The sequence below is a fragment of the Hyperolius riggenbachi genome, chromosome 11, assembly GCF_040937935.1.
Source record: "Hyperolius riggenbachi isolate aHypRig1 chromosome 11, aHypRig1.pri, whole genome shotgun sequence".
NCBI lineage: Eukaryota > Metazoa > Chordata > Amphibia > Anura > Hyperoliidae > Hyperolius > Hyperolius riggenbachi.
The window spans coordinates 253610432-253635756 of NC_090656.1; the positions used below are offsets into that span (position 1 = coordinate 253610432).

The 25325-nt window shown below is 54.1% G+C and overlaps 1 protein-coding gene across 7 annotated transcripts in view; it reads right to left on the bottom strand.

Moving 5' to 3' along the window:
• The window catches only part of DGKZ (diacylglycerol kinase zeta), a 514388-nt gene that overhangs the window by 114327 nt on the left and 374736 nt on the right, over positions 1 to 25325 (bottom strand). For all 7 annotated transcript variants that reach the window (XM_068260321.1, XM_068260320.1, XM_068260319.1 and 4 more), the window contains 3 exons: positions 13947 to 14060; positions 9548 to 9688; positions 3229 to 3307 (listed from right to left, as the gene is read on the bottom strand). In XM_068260321.1, the coding sequence (XP_068116422.1) occupies positions 3229 to 3307; positions 9548 to 9688; positions 13947 to 14060 (334 nt within the window). The remainder of the gene's footprint in view (positions 1 to 3228; positions 3308 to 9547; positions 9689 to 13946; positions 14061 to 25325) is intronic.

A 25325-nucleotide genomic window follows, 5' to 3' on the forward strand; every position in this document is an offset into this window, starting at 1 on the left:
GGAATCACAATTGCAAATTGCGGTAAAAACGTGAAATATTAAGCTGCAAAATTGAGATTGCAACCACGATTTGCGCTTCAAATATGAACTGGTCCTTACAGCCAAAACTTCACATTTGTGTGTGTGTGGGATGGAGCGCTGCCCTCTGCTGTGTGTGTGTGTGGGATGGAGTGCTGCCCTCTGCTGTGTGTGTGTGTGTGTGTGTGTGTGTGTGGTGTCTGTATGTGGTGTGTGTGTGCAGTGTTTGTGTGTGTGTGTGTGCAGTGTTTGTGTGTGTGTGTGTGTGTGTGTGTGTGTGTATGGTGTAGGTGTGTGTGTGTGTGTGTGTGTGTATGGTGTAGGTGTGTGTGTGTGTGTGTGTGTGTGTGTGTGTGTGTCTCTGTGTGTGTGTCTGTATGTGGTGTGTGTGTGTGCAGTGTTTGTGTGTGTGTGTGTGTATGGTGTAGGTGTGTGTGTGTACAGTGTGTGTGTACAGTGTGTGTACAGTGTGTATGTGTGTGTGTGTCTGTGTGTGTGTGTCTGTATGTGGTGTGTGTGTGTGTGTATGGTGTAGGTGTGTGTGTGTGTGTGTGTGTGTCTCTGTGTGTGTGTGTGTGTGTGTGTGTGTCTGTGTGTGTGTGTGTATGTGTATGTGTGTCTGTGTGTGTGTGTCTGTATGTGGTGTGTGTGTGTGCAGTGTTTGTGTGTGTGTGTGTGTATGGTGTAGGGGTGTATGTGTGTGTGTGTGTGTGTGTGTGTGTGTGTGTGTGTGTGTGTGTGTGTGTGTGTGTGTGTGTGTGTGTGTGTGTGTGTGTGTGTGTGTGTGTATGGTGTGTGTGTGTGTATGGTGTGTGTGTGTGTGTGTGTGTGTGCGGTGCGCGCACACACACACACACACACACACACACACACACACACACACACACACACACACACACACACACACACACACACACACACAGCACAGCACGCACACACAAACAATACAGCACGCACACACAAACAATACAAAAACTGCAGCATGCATACACCAGTGGCCCCAAACGTCCCGCTTTCAGCTGGACGGTCCCGGTTTGGGGGGCCCCTTCCCTCGCCATCCCACGCTGCCCCCCCTTCTGTCCCGGCCGCTGGGCAAGGGGAGAAAAAAAAACTGATCGAGGCACCAGCCCTGGGGATGCCGTATACTATGCGGGATGGGTGGCCGCTATTTCTCCCTTCCTCCTAATGTGCCCCCCAGTGTCCCCCCTGCCTGCAGAGTTATATGCGCAGCGGAGCGGGCGGTCATTAATCTTACCATTGCCTCTCCGTACCGGGATCTGGCTCTTCTAGGCTTCCTGCTTCCTGTGACGTCACAGGAAGCCGAGACCTCCAGATGAGATCCCAGTGCGTAGAGGCAATGGTAAGATTAATGACCGCCCGCTCTGCTGTGCATATAACTCTGCAGGCAGGGGGGACACTGAGGGGCACATTAGGAGGGAGGGAGAAATAGCGGCCACCCATCCCGCATAGCATACGGCATCCCCAGGGCTGGTGCCTCGATCAGTTTTTTTTCTCCCCTCCTCCCCACCCACGGGCACCCTCACGCTCCCCACCTCCCCTTTCGGGAGTAATATTAATTAATAATAAAATAAAAATATTTCTTTAAAAAAAATTGGTGGGTGTGACTAGGGGGTGTGGTTAGGAGGTGTGGCCTAAGTGTCCCGTTTCCAGAAGTTAAAATGTTGGGAGGTGTGATACACACACACACACACACACACACACACACACACACACACAGACACACACCTCAGCATACAAACGGCAACCTTTACACAACAGCAGTTTACTCAGATCATACACAGCATACATAAACATACACACATGCACAAACAATACAAACTGTACAGCATACATACAAACACACAGCATAGAGACAGCACAAATATAAACACCCACACACCAACACTACAATAGACACAGCGCAGCGACCAGCACACACACACAGCAAAGCATACAAACAGCACCCTTTACACACACAGCATACACAACAGCAGCGTACACACAACACACACACACACACACACTGTACACACGCTACACACACCTACACACACACACACACACACACACACACACACACACACACACACACACACACACTGTACACACGCTACACACACACACACACACCACACACACACACACACTACACACCCCTATACACACACATACACACACACACACACACACACACACACTGTACACACGCTACACACACACACACACACCACACACACACACCACACACTACACACCCCTATACACACACATACACACACACACACACACACACACACACACACACACACACACCACACACACACACCACACACTACACACCCCTATACACACACCTACACACACACACACACACACACACACACACACACACACACACACACACACACACACACACACTGTACACACGCTACACACACACACACACACCACACACACACACACACTACACACCCCTATACACACACACACACACACACACACACTGTACACACGCTACACACACACACACACACCACACACACACACCACACACTACACACCCCTATACACACACACACACACACACACACACACACACACACACACACACACACACACACACACACACACCACACACACACACCACACACTACACACCCCTATACACACACCTACACACACACACACACACACACACACTGTACACACGCTACACACACACACACACACCACACACACACACACACTACACACCCCTATACACACACACACACACACACACACACACACACACACACACACACACACTGTACACACGCTACACACACACACACACACACACACACCACACACACACACCACACACTACACACCATACACACACACACACACACACACACACACACACACACACACACACACACACACACACACACACACCACATACACACACCACACACACACACCACACACACACACCACACACTACACACACATACATACACACACACACACACACACACACACACACACACTGTACACACGCTACACACACACACACACACACACCACACACACTACACACACACACACACACACACACACACACAGCAAAGCATACAAACAGCACCCTTTACACACACAGCATACACAACAGCAGCGTACACACAACACACACACACAGCATACACAAACACACACATTAAATACCTCGAGATTCGTGGAATTCCAGGGTGACTCGAGCATCAAATCCCAGACTGAAATAATTATTGAACACGTCCAGAGGCAGCTGTAACATATAAATATATAATAGTTTTTTTTTTGTAGAAAGCATAAAAACAATCACTTCAAAAGAAAAAAAAAAAAAACGACAGTGGTGTGAAAAAGTACCTCACCCCCAATCCCCCCAGACTTACCGTACTTATTCACTGGTAATGGTTTCTGAGCCCCCAACAGATTCAGCCTACCACAAAAGACCACATTAGATAACCGAAAAGCGTCTTTAGGGCGGCCATGTGATTTATTACAGGCAGAATATTTACCAGTAATAACAGACAAACTACCCACATGGAAACACAATTTGAAAGATAAAAGGTAAATCTTTTTTAACAATAATATTTCCAGAAATTTTGAGTAGTCCTAGCAAACAGTGGAAATCATAGACTTATCACTGAGAAAGGGTGATAAAATAGTTAAAGTAGAACTGAAAGGTCCTTAAAAAAAACAATAAGAGTTTTATTTACTTGGTGTAATTGCCTTCTTAAAACAGAAGGAAATTTGCAATAATTCAGTTATTTACTTACTAATTCTTACTCTTATTCTTACTTACTTACTTACTAATTCAGTTATCAATATTTCAGTTATTTTATTTACTTGAGACCTCTGCCAGCCCCCTGCAGCCGACCTTCCATTCCCACGCCGCACCTCACTTCTCTTCTCGTAGTGAAAGCCATCTTCTAAGTCTACGTCCACAGCCCCCTGCAGCCGACCTGCGCCAGCGCCGTGACATACCGACCTTCCATTCCCACGCCGCACCTCACTTCTCTTCTCGTAGTGAAAGCCATCTTCTAAGTCTACGTCCACAGCCCCCTGCAGCCGACCTGCGCCCGCGCCGTGACATACCGACCTTCCATTCCCACGCCGCACCTCACTTCTCTTCTCGTAGTGAAAGCCATCTTCTAAGTCTACGTCCACAGCCCCCTGCAGCCGACCTGCGCCAGCGCCGTGACATACCGACCTTCCATTCCCACGCCGCACCTCACTTCTCTTCTCGTAGTGAAAGCCATCTTCTAAGTCTACGTCCACAGCCCCCTGCAGCCGACCTGCGCCCCCGCGCCGTGACATACTGACCTTCCATTCCCACGCCGCACCTCACTTCTCTTCTCGTAGTGAAAGCCATCTTCTAAGTCTACGTCCACAGCCCCCTGCAGCCGACCTGCGCCCCCGCGCCGTGACATACCGACCTTCCATTCCCACGCCGCACCTCACTTCTCTTCTCGTAGTGAAAGCCATCTTCTAAGTCTACGTCCACAGCACCCTGCAGCCGACCTGCGCCCGCGCCGTGACATACCGACCTTCCATTCCCACGCCGCACCTCACTTCTCTTCTCGTAGTGAAAGCCATCTTCTAAGTCTACGTCCACAGCCCCCTGCAGCCGACCTGCGCCCGCGCCGTGACATACCGACCTTCCATTCCCACGCCGCACCTCACTTCTCTTCTCGTAGTGAAAGCCATCTTCTAAGTCTACGTCCACAGCCCCCTGCAGCCGACCTGCGCCCGCGCCGTGACATACCGACCTTCCATTCCCACGCCGCACCTCACTTCTCTTCTCGTAGTGAAAGCAATCTTCTAAGTCTACGTCCACAGCACCCTGGCCACGCATATCTTAGTACGCTTTCCTGCAGCAAGGAGCGTCCTGCACAGGCGCAGTACGTGAAAATCTCTCCTGCGCCTGCGCACTATCCTCCTGGCAATGGGAACATGAACGAGGATGCGCGTGGCCAGGGCTGTGCAGGAGCACACTGAAAGTAAGCCTCTGCGGGGGAACAGAAGATCGGTATGTCACGTCGCTGGCACAGGTTGGCTGCAAGCAGAAGCCTCATGCAAGTGAGACTCTTATTTTTTTTAAGGACCTTTTAGTTCCGCTTTAAAGGAAAAAAAAAGTAAAATATAAAATATATACGGTACATGTGTACACATACTTCTAAGATATGCATTTCTCCTAGAGTAAAAACGACTTTTCTCTGCATTGCCGTCACAACAGGTAGTACAAATGTGACAGATTTTGGACTAGTCCATCTCCTCATGGGGGATTCTTAGGGATTCCTTTATATTTTGCAAAATCACTCCCTGGAAAAGATCTGTACAAAGATGTCAGGCAGCAAATGCTGGTGTTTTTGAAAAAACAAAACAAAACAAAAAAAAAAAAAAAGAGTTCCCCATGAGGCGATGGACCAGTCCAAGGCGTGATTATTACAACCTACTGCAAGTGACAGTGCTGTAGGAAAAAATACATTTTAGTGCATTTCACTGTGGGACAACCGTACACCTTATACATGTATTGTATATTTCACAGTTTCTCATGAGAGTGGTCCTTTAAAGAGACACTGAAGCGAAAAAAAATATATGATATAGTGAATTGGTTGTGTACTATGAATAATTACTAGAAGATTAGCAGCAAATACATATCCTCATATTTTTATTTTCAGGTATATAGTGTTTTTTCTAACATTGCATCACTCTCTAATATGTGCAGATTACACAACACTCAGCATTCAAAATGATTCTTTCAGAGCAGTCTGTGAACTAATGACCTCTCCTCTGGCAGAGAAAAAGACATTTGTTCACTAACAGTTGAGATAATAAAAGTCAGAAGACAGCCCTCTCCACCACTTTGAAAGTCGTAGAGCTTAATGGCTTTTTTGCATAGAGATAACAACTGGAGTTTCTTAACTCTTCCTGTACTTGAAACAATTAGACTGATGTATCTGATCTTAATGTTTTATTTCTTAGCTGTACTACACATACAAATCATAATATCATCATTTTTTTTCGCTTCAGTGTCTCTTTAAGGGTGGGAGGAGTAACTGGTATCAATAAAAGCTTCTTATTGGTGTTCACTTGTACCAAGGCATATGAAGGGGTCCAGATATGGACTTAAAGAGTACCTCCGGTAAAAACGACACAGCCTGCATCTGGGGGGGGTTTCTTAGGCTTAAATACTTAAAGGGAATCTGAACTGAGTAAGAGTATTTAAAATAAACACATGACGTAGCTGCAAATAAATATTACATACTAACCTCACCGTCGGTTCCTCTCAGAAGCTCACCATTTTCTTCTGTCAGTGATCCCTTCCAGATCTGACAATATTTTGTCAGAACTGAAATATACCAGTTGCTGTCAGTTATATATCAGCTGCTGTCAGTTACAACTGAATGTGCAAGGTAATGTCCATGCTTCCCTATGGCTCAAGTGGGTGATATTACAGTATAACAGTGTGCTGACCAGGAAGCTGTTATGGGGTAATGGCCATTTTAATAATGGAGGCCAGAGAATTAAATTGATCACAGGGGAGAAACAGGACGCAGGAGAGGAGAAAGAGATCGATGAGTAGACTATACAGGAGGTATGACGTCTTTATGTTTATTTTGATATTTTATTTTCAGTTCAGGTTCTCTTTAAAGGACAACTGTAGTGAGAATGATATGGAGGCTGCCATATTTATTGCCTTTTAAATAATACCAGTTGCCTGGCAGCCCTGCTGGTCCTCTGCCTCTAATACTATTAGCCCCTGAACAAGCATGCAGCAGATCAGGTGTTTCTGACATTATCGTCAGATCTGACAAGATTAGCTGCATGCTTGTTTCTGGTGTTATTCAAACACTACTTCAGCCAAATAGATCAGCAGGACAGCCAGGCAACTATTATTGTTTAAAAGGAAATACATATGGCAGCCTCCATATCCCTCTCACTTCAGTTGCCCTTTAACCAACCTGAGGTCATCGGGTCACCGGTGGTGCTCCGCCCCTCTCCTCGAAGACTGTCTAAGCTCTCCGCTTGCACTGCCGTGGCCTGCCCCAGCTTGTCAGCCACCAATTAGGGCAGTGATCTGAAAACTTAGCTCTCCAGCTGTTAAGGAACGCCAAGTCCCACAATGCATTTGCCTTTATGAGTCATGACTGTGGCTGTCAGACTCCTGCAATGCATTGTGGGACTTGTAGTTCCTTAACAGCTGGAAAGCCAAGTTTGCCGATCACTGAATTAGGCCATAGCTGCCGAGCTGTGGGCGGTCCGCTACAAAGCAGGTGGGGGTGGCAAGAGCCTCGGGGCGATTTTGAATACAGGAAGCGGAGTCGCTCTTTAGCTTGTTCCTGGAATGCCGCCCATGTCTGTCACCAGGCGCTGCTCGCCGGGCACACAGGATATTTCTGGCTACAGACACTGCTGCCAGGTAATGACATATCACGCCTGTCTGGCTTGGATGAGCGGCCTGTACTGTCCTATGGAGAGGGGAGGGGGAGCAGAAGCGGGAGGAGCCAAGGGACCAGGCGATCCGCCAGAAATATCTGTCCCAATTGACTGCTTGTCGCCTGCACTGAGCCAGAAGCTGAAGACGGGAGATGTTCCTACAAACGTCAAGATAGCGGCAGTAATGACCACGGAGGATCATTCTGGCTGTGAAAAACGGAAGGCCTGCACATTAACTGTAGTGTCCCAGTACGTATCCCGGCGCTGCCGCATCAGCTGGCCAACAGGTGGTGCCACTGATAGGAAAATATCAGTCATTTATTAACTGATACTTTACCATGTTAAAGAGAAACTGTGACCAAGAATTGAACTTTATCCCAATCAGTAGCTGATACCCCCTTTTACATGAGAAATCTATTCCTTTTCACAAACAGACCATCAGGGGGCGCTGTACGGCTGATATTGTGGTGAAACCCCTCCCACAGTGTGATGTCAGGACCATGGTTCTGACATGACACTGTGGGAGCCTTGCTGCATTGTGGGAAATAAAAGCTGTTTCCAACTGCCAAAAAAGCAAGCAGCAGCTACTTCCACTGACATCACCTGACAGCAGTAAAAATGTTACTATGTGATAAGTGTCAAAATGTAAATCAGGGAGAGGAAAGATTTTACAATGAGAAAACACTGACTACATAATTTATACATAATTATTGTAAACATGAAGCACTTTTTTATTACATTATTTTCACTGGAGTTCCTCTGTAATTCCCCACTATAAGTGCCTAATCTTAGCCCTAAACCCATGTAATACCTAAGCCCCTCACCCAATACCTAACCCTTACCCCCCCCCCCCCCCCACCTAATGCCTAATCCTAACCTCCTCGGTGCCTAAAAAGTAGACTACCTACCTATTGCCTTACCTTAATGCCACCTCATGTGTAACCCTAATCCTCCCTATCTAATGCCCAACCTCCCCATCTAACCATAATCCCACCACCTAATAATGTACCCTAACCCCCACTATCTAATGCCTAACCCTAATCCCCCCACCTAGAACCTAACCACCCCCCCCCCCCCCCCACACACACACTAATACCTATCTCCCGCTTACCCAATACCTACCCTAACCCTCACTATCTAATGTCTAACCCTAACCCCCACCTAATGCCTACCCTAACCGTAGGTGCCTAAAAAGTAGACTACCTACCTATTGCCTAACCTTAATGCCACCCCACCTCATGTCTAAGCCTAATCCCCCCCACCTAGAACCTACCCCCCCCCCACACCCCCCACACTAATACCCATCTCCCCCTTACCCAATACCTGCCCTAACCTCCACTACCTAATGCCTAACCCTAACCGTAGGTGCCTAGAAAGTAGACTCCCTACTTAATTCCAGTCTGCATCTTTGTATAGATGTTTTTCAGGTAGTGCTTTTGTAAAGAATAAATTAAGTACTAAGAATACCCCAAGAAGAGATAGACTAGTCAAAATCCTGTCAGTTCTGTCAGATTTCTACTAACTGTAAGTGACAGCAACATAGGAGAAAAATAATGTATACCTCATTTTATTTTGGAAGAAATGTACCTCTTATCTGTGTGTGTATACATGTATTTTAAATTTCACAAATTTTTTTTTTTTTGTTGCAATAGTGGTCCTTTACCATTTACAGCCTGCAGGTGGCGCTGTCTCCAGCAGAAAAGACTGACAATTCTGGCCTCTTTCTCGTCTGTAAATTCAGAATGGCTGGTGGATTGGATTAGGCAATATAAATAATTCTGTCCATTGAAGGCCCAGTCCAAGTGTCCCCGAAGTGACAGGTGACATTCTTTATCTCATTGCAGCTGCCTCTAACACTGTCCGCAGCTGCTGGGTTACCCTATCCAAAAACCTATGAGGCTTTGCACAGTGAGTGACATGGCATCAGTCCGGGCTGTATGGTAAGGGGTGTGCGACTCAAAAAAGGTAGTTAAAAGGGGGAGAGCTGTAAACAGTTTGACAAGTAGAAAAAAAATCACATATCTGTACTCCGCTACAGCTTCATGGTAAGACCGGTCCTCACCTTCTCGGTTGCTCCTTCTTCCCGATCTTCATCGCAGACCTCGTGGTTTCGCTCCACTTCCAGGTTCCACCTGTCCAACTGCACCACGGTGCCCTCCTCCACGTGGCTGAGGATCTTAGACAATGGCTCATCAGTGTAACCCTAAAAAGCATCAGAATAGTCAGCATTTTCTATACTCCTATTACAGAAGCAGATTAATGACATACAGGGGATTAAAATACATTATTCAGGATATGATATTATGCTGGTTTCAACATCAGAAAAACTTCCTACATCAGAGGGCAGAGCTCCATCCCACGCACACACAGCAGAGGGCAGCGCTCCATCCCACGCACACACAGCAGAGGGCAGCGCTCCATCCCACGCACACACAGCAGAGGGCAGCGCTCCATCCCACGCACACACAGCAGAGGGCAGCGCTCCATCCCACGCACACACAGCAGAGGGCAGCGCTCCATCCCACGCACACACAGCAGAGGGCAGCGCTCCATCCCACGCACACACACAGCAGAGGGCAGCGCTCCATCCCACGCACACACACAGCAGAGGGCAGCGCTCCATCCCACACACACACACAGCAGAGGGCAGCGCTCCATCCCACGCACACACAGCAGAGGGCAGCGCTCCATCCCACGCACACACAGCAGAGGGCAGCGCTCCATCCCACGCACACACAGCAGAGGGCAGCGCTCCATCCCACGCACACACAGCAGAGGGCAGCGCTCCATCCCACGCACACACAGCAGAGGGCAGCGCTCCATCCCACGCACACACAGCAGAGGGCAGCGCTCCATCCCACGCACACACACAGCAGAGGGCAGCGCTCCATCCCACGCACACACACAGCAGAGGGCAGCGCTCCATCCCACACACACACACAGCAGAGGGCAGCGCTCCATCCCACGCACACACAGCAGAGGGCAGAGCTCCATCCCACGCACACACAGCAGAGGGCAGCGCTCCATCCCACGCACACACAGCAGAGGGCAGCGCTCCATCCCACGCACACACAGCAGAGGGCAGCGCTCCATCCCACGCACACACAGCAGAGGGCAGCGCTCCATCCCACGCACACACAGCAGAGGGCAGCGCTCCATCCCACGCACACACACAGCAGAGGGCAGCGCTCCATCCCACGCACACACACAGCAGAGGGCAGCGCTCCATCCCACACACACACACAGCAGAGGGCAGCGCTCCATCCCACGCACACACAGCAGAGGGCAGCGCTCCATCCCACGCACACACAGCAGAGGGCAGCGCTCCATCCCACGCACACACAGCAGAGGGCAGCGCTCCATCCCACGCACACACAGCAGAGGGCAGCACTCCATCCCACGCACACACAGCAGAGGGCAGCGCTCCATCCCACGCACACACAGCAGAGGGCAGCGCTCCATCCCACGCACACACAGCAGAGGGCAGCGCTCCATCCCACGCACACACAGCAGAGGGCAGAGCTCCATCCCACGCACACACAGCAGAGGGCAGAGCTCCATCCCACGCACACACAGCAGAGGGCAGAGCTCCATCCCAGACACACACACAGCAGAGGGCAGAGCTCCATCCCACGCACACACAGCAGAGGGCAGCGCTCCATCCCACGCACACACACAGCAGAGGGCAGCGCTCCATCCCACACACACACACAGCAGAGGGCAGCGCTCCGTCCCACGCACACACAGCAGAGGGCAGTGCTCCGTCCCACGCCCACACAGCAGAGGGCAGCGCTCATTCCCACGCACACACAGCAGAGGGCAGCGCTCCATCCCATGCCCACACAGCAGAGGGCAGAGCTCCATCCCACGCCCACACAGCAGAGTGCAGCACTCCATCCCATGCACACACAGCAGAGGGCAGCGCTCCATCCCACGCACACACAGCAGAGGGCAGCGCTCCATTCCACGCACACACAGCAGAGGGCAGCGCTCCATCCCACACACACACACAGCAGAGGGCAGCGCTCCATCCCACGCACACACAGCAGAGGGCAGCGCTCCATCCCACGCACACACAGCAGAGGGCAGCGCTCCATTCCACGCACACACAGCAGAGGGCAGCGCTCCATCCCACACACACACACACACACACACACACACACACACACACACACACACACACACACACACACAGCAGAGGGCAGCGCTCATTCCCACGCACACACAGCAGAGGGCAGCGCTCCATCCCACGCACACACAGCAGAGGTCAGCGCTCCATCCCACGCACACACAGCAGAGGGCAGCGCTCCATCCCACGCACACACAGCAGAGGGCAGCGCTCCATCCCACACACACACAGCAGAGTGCAGCGCTCCATCCCACACACACACAGCAGAGTGCAGCGCTACATCCCACGCGCACACACAGCAGAGTGCAGCGCACCATCGCACGCACTCACAGCAGAGGGCAGCGCTTCATCCTACGCACACACAGCAGAGGGCAGCGCTCCATCCCACACACACACAGCAGAGTGCAGTGCTCCATCCCACGCACACACAGCAGAGGGCAGCATTCCATCCCACGTGCACACACAGCAGAGTGCAGCGCTCCATCCCACGCACACACAGCACAGGGCAGCGCTCCATCCAACGCGCACACACAGCAGAGGGCAGCGCTCCATCCCACACACACACAGCAGAGGGCAGCGCTCCATCCCACACACACACACAGCAGAGGGCAGCGCTCCATCCCACGCACACACAGCAGAGGGCAGCGCTCCATCCCACGCACACACAGCAGAGGGCAGCGCTCCATCCCACGCACACACAGCAGAGTGCAGCGCTCCATTCCACGCACACACAACAGAGTGCAGCGCTCAATCCCACGCACACACAGCAGAGTGCAGCGCTCCATCCCACGCACACACAGCAGAGTGGAGCGCTCCATCCCACGCACACACACAGCAGAGGGCAGCGCTCCATCCCACGCACACACAGCAGAGTGCAGCGCTCCATCCCACGCGCACACACAGCAGAGGGCGGCGCTCCATCCCACGCGCACACACAGCAGAGTGCAGCGCTCCATCCCACGCGCACACAGCAGAGTGCAGCGCTCCATCCCACGCGCACACACAGCAGAGGGCAGCGCTCCATCCCACGCGCACACACAGCAGAGTGCAGCGCTCCATCCCACGCGCACACACAGCAGAGGGCAGCGCTCCATCCCACGCACACACACAGCAGAGGGCAGCGCTCCATCCCACGCACACACAGCAGAGGGCAGCGCTCCATCCCACGCACACACAGCAGAGGGCAGCGCTCCATCCCACGCACACACAGCAGAGGGCAGCGCTTCATCCCACGCACACACAGCTGAGTGCAGCGCTACATCCCACGCCCACACAGCAGAGGGCAGCGCTCCATCCCACGCACACACAGCAGAGGGCAGCGCTCCATCCCACGCACACACAACAGAGTGCAGCGCTCTATCCCACGCACACACAACAGAGTGCAGCGCTCTATCCTACGCACACACAGCAGAGGGCAGCGCTCCATCCCACGCACACACAGCAGAGGGCAGCGCTGCATCCCACGCGCGCACACACAGCAGAGGGCAGCGCTCCATCCCACGCACACACAGCAGAGGGCAGCGCTCCATCCCACGCACACACAGCAGAGGGCAGCGCTCCATCCCACGCACACACAGCAGAGGGCAGCGCTCCATCCCACGCACACACAGCAGAGGGCAGCGCTCCATCCCACGCACACACAGCAGAGGGCAGCGCTCATTCCCACGCACACACAGCAGAGGGCAGCGCTCCATCCCACGCACACACAGCAGAGGGCAGCGCTCCATCCCACACACACACAGCAGAGGGCAGCGCTCCATCCCACGCACACACAGCAGAGTGCAGCGCTCCATCCCACGAGCACACACAGCAGAGGGCAGCGCTCCATCCCACGCGCACACACAGCAGAGGGCAGCGCTCCATCCCACGCACACACAGCAGAGGGCAGCGCTCCATCCCACGCACACACAGCAGAGGGCAGCGCTCCACCCCACACACACACAGCAGAGGGCAGCGCTCCATCCCACGCACACACAGCAAAGGGCAGCGCTCCATCCCACACACACACAGCAGAGTGCAGCGCTCCATTCCACGCACACACAACAGAATGCAGCGCTCGATCCCACGCACACACAGCAGAGTGCAGCGCTCCATCCCACGCACACACAGCAGAGTGCAGCTCTCTATCCCATGTGCACACACAGCAGAGGGCAGCGCTCCATCCCACGCGCACACACAGCAGAGGGCAGCGCTCCATCCCACGCACACACAGCAGAGGGCAGCGCTCCATCCCACGCACACACAGCAGAGGGCAGCGCTTCATCCCACGCACACACAGCAGAGAGCAGCACTCAGCTACACGGTGACACACTAAGACAGTAAATTCACTTACCCCGCCCCAATTAAGAGTCCTGGCGAGGTCATTTCCTGTTCCCAGGGGGAGGATGGCAACAGGTGGAGGAGGAAACAAGCGGAGCTGATCGAGTACAGAAAGGATCCATCCCACCTAGGAAGAGATCAGAAGAAAAGGGTTTTAATTCCCCCCCAAAAAATCAGACCTAAATCTTAAAGCTGTAACAAGGAGCCGTCAGAGCCCAGGACCAAGCATGAGCAAGTCTGCCCTTCACAGTGGATAAAAAGCAGACCTGAACGTCAGAGCTGTGACAAGGGTTCCTCAGAGCCCAGGACCATGCATGAGCAAGTCTGCCCTTCACAGTGGATAAAAGGCAGACCTAAATCTCAGCTGTGACAAGGGTTCCTCAGAGCCCAGGACCAAGCATGAGCAAGTCTGCCCTTCACAGTGGCTAAAAGGCAAACCTGAATCTCAGAGCTGTGACAAGGCCTCCTCAGAACCCAGGACCATGCATGAGCAAGTCTGCCCTTCACAGTGGATAAAAGGCAGACCTGTATCTCAGAGCTGTGACAAGGCCTCCTCAGAACCCAGGACCAAGCATGAGCAAGTCTAGCTGGATAGTGCAATGAGTGGCTGGATAGTGTAATGAGTGGCTGGATAGTGTAATGAGTGGCTATAGATAGTGTAATGAGTGGCTATGGATAGTGTAATGAGTGGCTGGATAGTGTAATGATTAAGGGCTCCGCCTCTGATGCAGGAGACCTGGGTTCGAATCTTGGCTCTGCCTGTTCAGTATGCCGACACTTATTCAGTAGGAATCATTGGGCAAGACTCCCTAACACTGCTGCCTATAGAGCACCCCCTACTAGCTGCAGCTCTGGCCTAACACTGCTACTGCCTATAGAGCGCCTCCTAGTGGCTGCAGCTCTGGCCTAACACTGCTACTGCCTATAGCGCGCCCCCTAGTGGCTGCAGCTCTGGCCTAACACTGCTACTGCCTATAGAGCGCTCCCTAGTGGCTGCAGCTCTGGCATAACACTGCTACTGCCTATAGAGAGCCCCCTAGTGGCTGCATCTCTAGCCTAACACTGATACCACCTATAGAGCGCCCCCTAGTGGCTGCAGCTCTGGCCTAACACTGCTACTGCCTATAGAGCGCCCCCTAGTGGCTGCAGCTCTGGCCTAACACTGCTACTGCCTATAGAGCATCCCCTAGTGGCTGCAGCTCTGGCCTAACACTGCTACTGCCTATAGAGCGCCCCCTAGTGGCTGCAGCTCTGGCCTAACACTGCTACTGCCTATAGAGCACCCCCTAGTGGCTGCAGCTCTGGCCTAACACTGCTACTGCTTATAGAGTACCCTCTAGTGGCTGCAGCTCTGGCCTAACACTGCTACTGCCTATAGAGCACCCCCTAATGGCTGCAGCTCTGGCCTAACACTGCTACTGCCTATAGAGCGCCCCCTAGTGGCTGCAGCTCTGGCCTAACACTGCTACTGCCTACAGAGCTCCCCCTAGTGGCTGCAGCTCTGGCCTAACACTGCTACTGCCTATAGAGCGCCTCCTAGTGGCTGCAGCTCTGGCCTAACACTGCTACTGCCTATAGAGCACTCCTAGTGGCTGCAGCTCTGGCCTAACACTGCTACTGCCTATAGAGCGCCCCTAGTGGCTGCAGCTCTGGCCCAACACTGCTACTGCATATAGAGCGCCCCCTAGTGGCTGCAGCTCTGGCCTAACACTGCTACTGCCTATAAAGCGCCCCCTAGTGACTGCAGCTCTGGCCTAACTCTGCTACTGCCTATAAAGCGCTCCCTAGTGGCTACAGCTCTGACCTAACACTGCTACTGCCTATAGAGCACTCCCTAGTGGCTGCAGCTCTGGCATAACACTGCTACTGCCTATAGAGCGCCCCCTAGTGGCTGCAGCTCTAGCCTAACACTGCTACTGCCTATAGAGTGCCCCCTAGTGGCTGCAGCTATGGCCTAACACTGCTACTGCCTATAGAGCGCCCCCTAGTGGCTGCAGCTCTGGCATAACACTGCTACTGCCTATAGAGTGCCCCCTAGTGGCTGCAGCTCTGGCCTAACACTGCTACTGCCTATAGAGCGCCCCCTAGTGGCTGCAGCTCTGGCCTAACACTGCTACTGCATATAGAGCGCCCCCTAGTGGCTGCAGCTCTGGCCTAACACTGCTACTGCCTCTAGAGCACCCCCTAGTGGCTGCAGCTCTGGCCTAACACTGCTACTGCCTATAGAGCGCCCCCTAGTGGCTGCAGCTCTGGCCTAACACTGCTACTGCCTATAGAGCTCCCCCTAGTGGCTGCAGCTCTGGCCTAACACTGCTACTGCCTATAGAGCGACCCCTAGTGGCTGCAGCTCTGGCCTAACACTGCTACTGCCTATAGAGCGCCCCCTAGTGGCTGCAGCTCTGGCCTAACACTGCTACTGCCTATAGAGCACCTCTAGTGGCTGCAGCTCTGGCCTAACACTGCTACTGCCTATAGAGCGCCCCCTAGTGGCTGCAGCTCTGGCCTAACACTACTAATGCCTATAGAGTGCCCCCTTGTGGCTGCAGCTCTGGCCTAACACTGCTACTACAGAGCGCCCCCTAGTGGCTGCAGCTCTGGCCTAACACTGCTACTGCCTATAGAGCGCCCCCTAGTGGCTGGAGCTCAGGCCTAACCCTGCTACTGCCTATAGAGCGCTCCCTAGTGGCTGCAGCTCTGGCATAACACTGCTACCGCCTATAGAGCGCCTCCTAGTGGCTGCAGCTCTAGCCTAAGACTGCTAATGCCTATAGAGCGCCCCCTAGTGACTGCAGCTCAGGCCTAACACTGCTACTGCCTATAGAGCGCCCCCTAGTGGCTGCAGCTCAGGCCTAACACTGCTACTGCCTATAGAGCGCCCCCTAGTGACTGCAGCTCTGGCCTAACACTGCTACTGCCTATAGAGCAGGGGTCTCAAACTCAATTTACCCGGGGGCCGCAGGAGGCAAAGTCAGGATGAGGCTGGGCCGCATAAGGGAGTTCACGTGTCCCCGCCGCAAAACGAGGGCTGCAGAGCCCAGAAATCGCCCCGGGGGCAATCCGCCGGCATTTCCTGGAAGGGGCAGAGCTTTCAGCTTCAGCTCTGCCCCTCCTGACGTCAATCGCGGCGGATCGCCGCCTCTGCCCGCCCACTCTAAACATAAAAAAAAAAATTGGGAAAATAGGAAAAATTGCCCGGAATCTTCATACAGCCATATTACGGCTGTATAGCGATCCCTGGCCAAAGCGCTGCGGCTGCGTATGGACCCCCTGGAAACTCTGTCAGGAAATGTATTGCTCTTTCTTTTGATACATGTAAAATTACACTACCGTTAGGCTTGCTACTAAAAGTGACATTTACCGCATTTAAAAGTATACTATTTTCCTTCGAAACTTTAAAATCGATTTTCTCAAGAACTATAAGGTCTTTTTGAAAAATTGTTTTTTCCTCTTATTCCTAATGATCTCCTTAACATATCCTGCAAATTTAGGGTTTCTAGCATTTAAGGTGGATTTGCTATTAACCATTAAAGTCGGCGGGTTTTTAAATGTGTATTTTTTTCCTTTGCAACTTTAAAATCGATTTTCTCAAAAACTATAAGGCCGATTTGAAAAATTTTTTTTTCCTCTTGTAGCCACTGGGGGCCCCTACAAGCTCTGGGGCCCTGGGGCCACAAAATATTGTATCGCGGGCCGCAAATGGCCCGCGGGCCGCGAGTTTGAGACCCCTGCTATAGAGCATCCCCTAGTGGCTGCAGCTCTGGCCTAACACTGCTACTACCTATAGAGCGCCCCCTAGTGGCTGCAGCTCTGGCCTAACACTGCTACTGCCTATAGAGCGCCCCCTAGTGGCTGGAGCTCAGGCCTAACCCTGCTACTGCCTATAGAGCGCCTCCTAGTGGCTGCAGCTCTGGCCTAACACTGCTAATGCCTATAGAGTGCCCCCAGTGGCTGCAGCTTTGGCCTAACACTGCTAATGCCTATAGAGTGCCCCCTAGTGGCTGCAGCTCTGGCCTAACACTGCTACTACCTATAGAGCGCCCCCTAGTGGCTGCAGCTCTGGCCTAACATTGCTACTGCCTATAGAGCGCCACCTAGTGGCCGCAGCTCTTAACTAACACTGCTACTGCCTATAGAGCGCCCCCTAGTGGCTGCAGCTCTGGCCTAACACTGCTACTGCCTATAGAGCGCCCCCTAGTGGCTGCAGCTCTGGCCTAACACTGCTGCTGCCTATAGAGCGCCCCCTAGTGGCTGCAGCTCTGGCCTAACACTGGTACTGCATATAGAGCGCCCCCTAGTGGCTGCAGCTCTGGCCTAACACTGCTACTGCCTACAGAGCACCCCCTAGTGGCTGCAGCTCTGGCCTAACACTGCTACTGCCTATAGAGCGCCCCCTAGTGACTGCAGCTCTGGCCTAACACTGCTACTGCCTATAGAGCGCCTCCTAGTGGCTGCAGCTCTGGCCTAACACTGCTACTGCCTATAGAGCGCCCCCTAGTGGCTGCAGCTCTGGCCTAACACTGCTACTGCCTATAAAGCGCCCCCTAGTGGCTGCAGCTATGGCCTAACACTGCTACTGCCTATAGAGCGCCCCCTAGTGGCTGCAGCACTGGCCTAACACTGCTACTGCCTATAGAGCGCTCCCTAGTGGCTGCAGCTCTGGCATAACACTGCTACCGCCTATAGAGCGCCTCCTAGTGGCTGCAGCTCTAGCCTAAGACTGCTAATGCCTATAGAGCGCCCCCTAGTGACTGCAGCTCTGGCCTAACTCTGCTACTGCCTATAGAGCGCCTCCTAGTGGCTGCAGCTCAGGCCTTACACTGCTACTGCCTATAGAGCGCCTCCTAGTGGCTGCAGCTCTGGCCTAACACTGCTACTGCCTATAGAGCGCCCCCTAGTGGCTGCAGCTCTGGCCTAACACTGCTACTGCCTATAAAGCGCCCCCTAGTGGCTGCAGCTATGGCCTAACACTGCTACTGCCTATAGAGCGCCCCCTAGTGGCTGCAGCTCTGGCCTAACACTGCTACTGCCTATAGAGCGCTCCCTAGTGGCTGCAGCTCTGGCATAACACTGCTACCGCCTATAGAGCGCCTCCTAGTGGCTGCAGCTCTAGCCTAAGACTGCTAATGCCTATAGAGCGCCCCCTAGTGACTGCAGCTCAGGCCTAACACTGCTACTGCCTATAGAGCGCCCCCTAGTGGCTGCAGCTCAGGCCTAACACTGCTACTGCCTATAGAGCGCCCCCTAGTGACTGCAGCTCTGGCCTAACACTGCTACTGCCTATAGAGCATCCCCTAGTGGCTGCAGCTCTGGCCTAACACTGCTACTGCCTATAGAGCGCCCCCTAGTGGCTGGAGCTCAGGCCTAACCCTGCTACTGCCTATAGAGCGCCTCCTAGTGGCTGCAGCTCTGGCCTAACACTGCTAATGCCTATAGAGTGCCCCCTAGTGGCTGCAGCTCTGGCCTGCTACTGCCTATAGAGCGCCCCCTAGTGGCTGCAGCTTTGGCCTAACACTGCTAATGCCTATAGAGTGCCCCCTAGTGGCTGCAGCTCTGGCCTAACACTGCTACTACCTATAGAGCGCCCCCTAGTGGCTGCAGCTCTGGCCTAACATTGCTACTGCCTATAGAGCGCCACCTAGTGGCCGCAGCTCTGACCTAACACTGCTACTGCCTATAGAGCGCCCCCTAGTGGCTGCAGCTCTGGCCTAACACTGCTACTGCCTATAGAGCGCCCCCTAGTGGCTGCAGCTCTGGCCTAACACTGCTGCTGCCTATAGAGCGCCCCCTAGTGGCTGCAGCTCTGGCCTAACACTGGTACTGCATATAGAGCGCCCCCTAGTGGCTGCAGCTCTGGCCTAACACTGCTACTGCCTATAGAGCACCCCCTAGTGGCTGCAGCTCTGACCTAACACTGCTACTGCCTATAGAGCGCCCCCTAGTGACTGCAGCTCTGGCCTAACACTGCTACTGCCTATAGAGCGCCCCCTAGTGGCTGCAGCTCTGGCCTAACACTGCTACTGCCTATAGAGCGCCCCCTAGTGACTGCAGCTCTGGCCTAACTCTGCTACTGCCTATAAAGCACCCCCTAGTGGCTGCAGCTCTGGCCTAACACTGCTACTGCCTATAAAGCGCCCCCTAGTGGCTGCAGCTATGGCCTAACACTGCTACTGCCTATAGAGCGCCCCCTAGTGGCTGCAGCTCTGGCCTAACACTGCTACTGCCTATAAAGCGCCCCCTAGTGGCTGCAGCTATGGCCTAACACTGCTACTGCCTATAGAGAGCCCCCTAGTGGCTGCAGCTCTGGCCTAACACTGCTACTGCCTATAGAGCGCCCCCTAGTGGCTGCAGCTCTGGCATAACACTGCTACTGCCTATAGAGCGCCCCCTAGTGGCTGCAGCTCTGGCCTAACACTGCTAATGCATATAGAGCGCTCCCTAGTGGCTGCAGCTCTGGCCTAACACTGCTACTGCCTATAGAGCTTCCCCTAGTGGCTGCAGCTCTGGCCTAACACTGCTACTGCCTATAGAGCACCTCTAGTGGCTGCAGCTCTGGCCTAACACTGCTACTGCCTATAGAGCGCCCCCTAGTGGCTGCAGCTCTGGCCTAACACTGCTACTGCCTATAGAGCTCCCCTAGTGGCTGCAGCTCTGGCCTAACACTGCTACTGTCTATAGAGCTCCCCCTGGTGGCTGCAGCTCTGGCCTAACACTACTAATGCCTATAGAGTGCCCCCTTGTGGCTGCAGCTCTGGCCTAACACTGCTACTACAGAGCGCCCCCTAGTGGCTGCAGCTCTGGCCTAACACTGCTACTGCCTATAGAGCGCTCCCTAGTGGCTGCAGCTCTGGCATAACACTGCTACCGCCTACAGAGCGCCTCCTAGTGGCTGCAGCTCTAGCCTAAGACTGCAATGCCTATAGAGCGCCCCCTAGTGACTGCAGCTCAGGCCTACACTGCTACTGCCTATAGAGCGCCCCCCCAGTGGCTGCAGCTCAGGCCTAACCCTGCTACTGCCTATAGAGCGCCCCCTAGTGGCTGCAGCTCTGGCCTAACACTGCTACTGCCTATAGAGCACCCCCTAGTGGCTGCAGCTCTGGCCTAACACTGCTACTGCCTATAGAGCGCCCCCTAGTGGCTGCAGCTCTGGCCTAACACTGCTACTGCCTATAGAGCACCCCCTAGTGGCTGCAGCTCTGGCCTAACACTGCTACTGCCTATAGAGCGCCCCCTAGTGGCTGCAGCTCTGGCCTAACACTGCTACTACCTATAGAGCGCCCCCTAGTGGCTGCAGCTCTGGCCTAACACTGCTACTGCCTATAGAGCGCCCCCTAGTGGCTGCAGCTCAGGCCTAACCCTGCTACTGCCTATAGAGCGCCTCCTAGTGGCTGCAGCTCTGGCCTAACACTGCTACTGCCTATAGAGCGCCCCCTAGTGGCTGCAGCTCTGGCCTAACACTGCTACTGCCTATAGAGCGCCCCCTAGTGGCTGCAGCTCTGGCCTAACACTGCTACTGCCTATAGAGCGCCCCCTAGTGGCTGCAGCTCTGGCCTAACACTGCTGCTGCGTATAGAGCGCCCCCAAGTGGCTGCAGCTCTGGCCTAACACTGCTACTGCCTATAGAGCACCCCTAGTGGCTGCAGCTTTGGCCTAACACTGCTACTGCCTATAGAGCGCCCCCTAGTGGCTGCAGCTCTGGCCTAACACTGCTACTGCATATAGAGCGCTCCCTAGTGGCTGCAGCTCTGGCCTAACACTGCTACTGCATATAGAGCGCCCCCTAGTGGCTGCAGCTCTGGCCTAACACTGCTACTGCATATAGAGCGCTCCCTAGTGGCTGCAGCTCTGGCCTAACACTGCTACTGCCTATAGAGCACCCCCTAGTGGCTGCAGCTCTGGCCTAACACTGCTACTGCCTATAGAGCTCCCCCTAGTGGCTGCAGCTCTGGCCTAACACTGCTACTGCCTATAGAGCACCCCTAGTGGCTGCAGCTTTGGCCTAACACTGCTAATGCCTATAGAGTGCCCCCTAGTGGCTGCAGCTATGGCCTAACACTGCTACTGCCTATAGAGCGCCCCCTAGTGGCTGCAGCTCTGGCCTAACACTGCTACTGCCTATAGAGCGCCCCCTAGTGGCTGCAGCTCTGGCCTAACACTGCTACTGCCTATAGAGCGCCACCTAGTGGCCGCAGCTCTGACCTAACACTGCTACTGCCTATAGAGCGCCCCCTAGTGGCTGCAGCTCTGGCCTAACACTGCTACTGCCTATAGAGCACCCCCTAGTGGCTGCAGCTCTGGCCTAACACTGCTACTGCCTATAGAGCGCCCCCTAGTGGCCGCAGCTCTGGCCTAACACTGCTACTGCCTATAGAGCGCTCCCTAGTGGCTGCAGCTCTGGCCTAACACTGCTACTGCCTATAGAGCGCCCCCTAGTGGCTGCAGCTCTGGCCTAACACTGCTACTGCCTATAGAGCTCCCCCTAGTGGCTGCAGCTCTGGCCTAACACTGCTACTGCCTATAGAGCACCTCTAGTGGCTGCAGCTCTGGCCTAACACTGCTACTGCCTATAGAGCGCCCCCTAGTGGCTGCAGCTCTGGCCTAACACTACTAATGCCTATAGAGCGCTCCCTAGTGGCTGCAGCTCTGGCCTAACACTGCTACTGCCTATAGAGCGCCCCCTTGTGGCTGCAGCTCTGGCCTAACACTGCTACTACAGAGCGCCCCCTAGTGGCTGCAGCTCTGGCCTAACACTGCTACTGCCTATAGAGCACTCCCTAGTGGCTGCAGCTCTGGCATAACACTGCTACCGCCTATAGAGCGCCTCCTAGTGGCTGCAGCTCTAGCCTAAGACTGCAATGCCTATAGAGCGCCCCCTAGTGACTGCAGCTCAGGCCTACACTGCTACTGCCTATAGAGCGCCCCCTAGTGGCTGCAGCTCAGGCCTAACCCTGCTACTGCCTATAGAGCGCCTCCTAGTGGCTGCAGCTCTGGCCTAACACTGCTACTACCTATAGAGCGCCCCCTAGTGGCTGCAGCTCTGGCCTAACACTGCTACTGCCTATAGAGCATCCCCTAGTGGCTGCAGCTCTGACCTAACACTGCTACTGCCTATAGAGCGCCCCCTAGTGGCTGCAGCTCTCGCCTAACACTGCTACTGTCTATAGAGCGCTCCCTAGTGGCTGCAGTTCTAGCCAAACACTGCTACTGCCTATAGAGCGCCCCTAGTGGCTGCAGCTCTGGCCTAACACTGCTACTGCCTATAGAGCGCCCCCTAGTGGCTGCAGCTCTGGCCTAACACTGCTACTGCCTATAGAGCGCCACCTAGTGGCCGCAGCTCTGACCTAACACTGCTACTGCCTATAGAGCGCCCCCTAGTGGCTGCAGCTCTGGCCTAACACTGCTACTGCCTATAGAGCGCCCCCTAGTGGCTGCAGCTCTGGCCTAACACTGCTACTGCATATAGAGCGCCCCCTAGTGGCTGCAGCTCTAGCCTAACACTGCTACTGCCTATAGAGCTCCCCCTAGTGGCTGCAGCTCTGGCCTAACACTGCTACTGCCTATAGAGCGCCACCTAGTGGCCGCAGCTCTGACCTAACACTGCTACTGCCTATAGAGCGCCCCCTAGTGGCTGCAGCTCTGGCCTAACACTGCTACTGCATATAGAGCGCCCCCTAGTGGCTGCAGCTCTGGCCTAACACTGCTACTGCCTATAGAGCGCCACCTAGTGGTCGCAGCTCTGACCTAACACTGCTACTGCCTATAGAGCGCCCCCTAGTGGCTGCAGCTCTGGCCTAACACTGCTACTGCCTATAGAGCGCCCCCTAGTGGCTGCAGCTCTGGCCTAACACTGCTACTGCCTATAGAGCGCCACCTAGTGGCCGCAGCTCTGACCTAACACTGCTACTGCCTATAGAGCATCCCCTAGTGGCTGCAGCTCTGGCCTAACACTGCTACTGCCTATAGAGCATCCTTTAGTGGCTGCAGCTCTGGCCTAACACTGATACTGCCTATAGAGCACCCCCTAGTGGCTGCAGCTCTTGCCTAACACGGATACTGCATATAGAGCTCCCTCTAGTGGCTGCAGCTCTGGCCTAACACTGCTACTGCCTATAGAGCGCCCCCTAGTGGCTGCAGCTCTGGCCTAACACTGCTACTGCCTATAGAGCGCCACCTAGTGGCCGCAGCTCTGACCTAACACTGCTACTGCCTATAGAGCGCCCCCTAGTGGCTGCAGCTCTGGCCTAACACTGCTACTGCCTATAGAGCGCCCCCTAGTGGCTGCAGCTCTGGCCTAACACTGCTACTGCCTATAGAGCGCCACCTAGTGGCCGCAGCTCTGACCTAACACTGCTACTGCCTATAGAGCATCCCCTAGTGGCTGCAGCTCTGGCCTAACACTGCTACTGCCTATAGAGCATCCTTTAGTGGCTGCAGCTCTGGCCTAACACTGATACTGCCTATAGAGCACCCCCTAGTGGCTGCAGCTCTTGCCTAACACGGATACTGCATATAGAGCTCCCTCTAGTGGCTGCAGCTCTGGCCTAACACTGCTACTGCCTATAGAGCGCCCCCTAGTGGCTGCAGCTCTGGCCTAACACTGCTACTGCCTATAGAGCGCCCCCTAGTGGCTGCAGCTCTGGCCTAACACTGCTACTGCCCATAGAGCCCCCTAGTGGCTGCAGCTCCGGCATAACACTACTACTGCCTATAGAGCACCCCCTAGTGGCTGCAGCTCCGGCCTAACACTGCTACTGCCTATAGAGCTCCCCCCTAGTGGCTGCAGCTCTGGCCTAACACTGTTACTGCCTATAGAGCGCCCCCTAGTGGCTGCAGCTCTGGCCTAACACTGCTACTGCCTATAGAGCATGCCCTAGTGGCTGCGGCTCTGGCCTAACCACTACTGCCTATAGAGCTCTCCCTAGTGGCTGCAGCTATGGCCTAACACTGCTACTGCCTATAGAGCGCCCCCTAGTGGCTGCAGCTCTGGCATAACACTGCTACTGCCTATAGAGTGCCCCCTAGTGGCTGCAGCTCTGGCCTAACACTGCTACTGCCTATAGAGCGCCCCCTAGTGGCTGCAGCTCTGGCCTAACACTGCTACTGCCTATAGAGCGCCCCCTAGTGGCTGCAGCTCTGGCCTAACACTGTTACTGCCTATAGAGCGCCCCCTAGTGGCTGCAGCTCTGGCCTAACACTGCTACTGCCTATAGAGCGCATCCTAGTGGCTGCAGCTCTGGCCTAACACTGCTACTGCATATAGAGCACCCCCTAGTGGCTGCAGCTCTGGCCTAACACTGCTACTGCCTATAGAGCGCCCCCTAGTGGCTGCAGCTCTGGCCTAACACTGCTACTGCCTATAGAGCGCCCCCTAGTGGCTGTAGCTCTGGCCTAACAC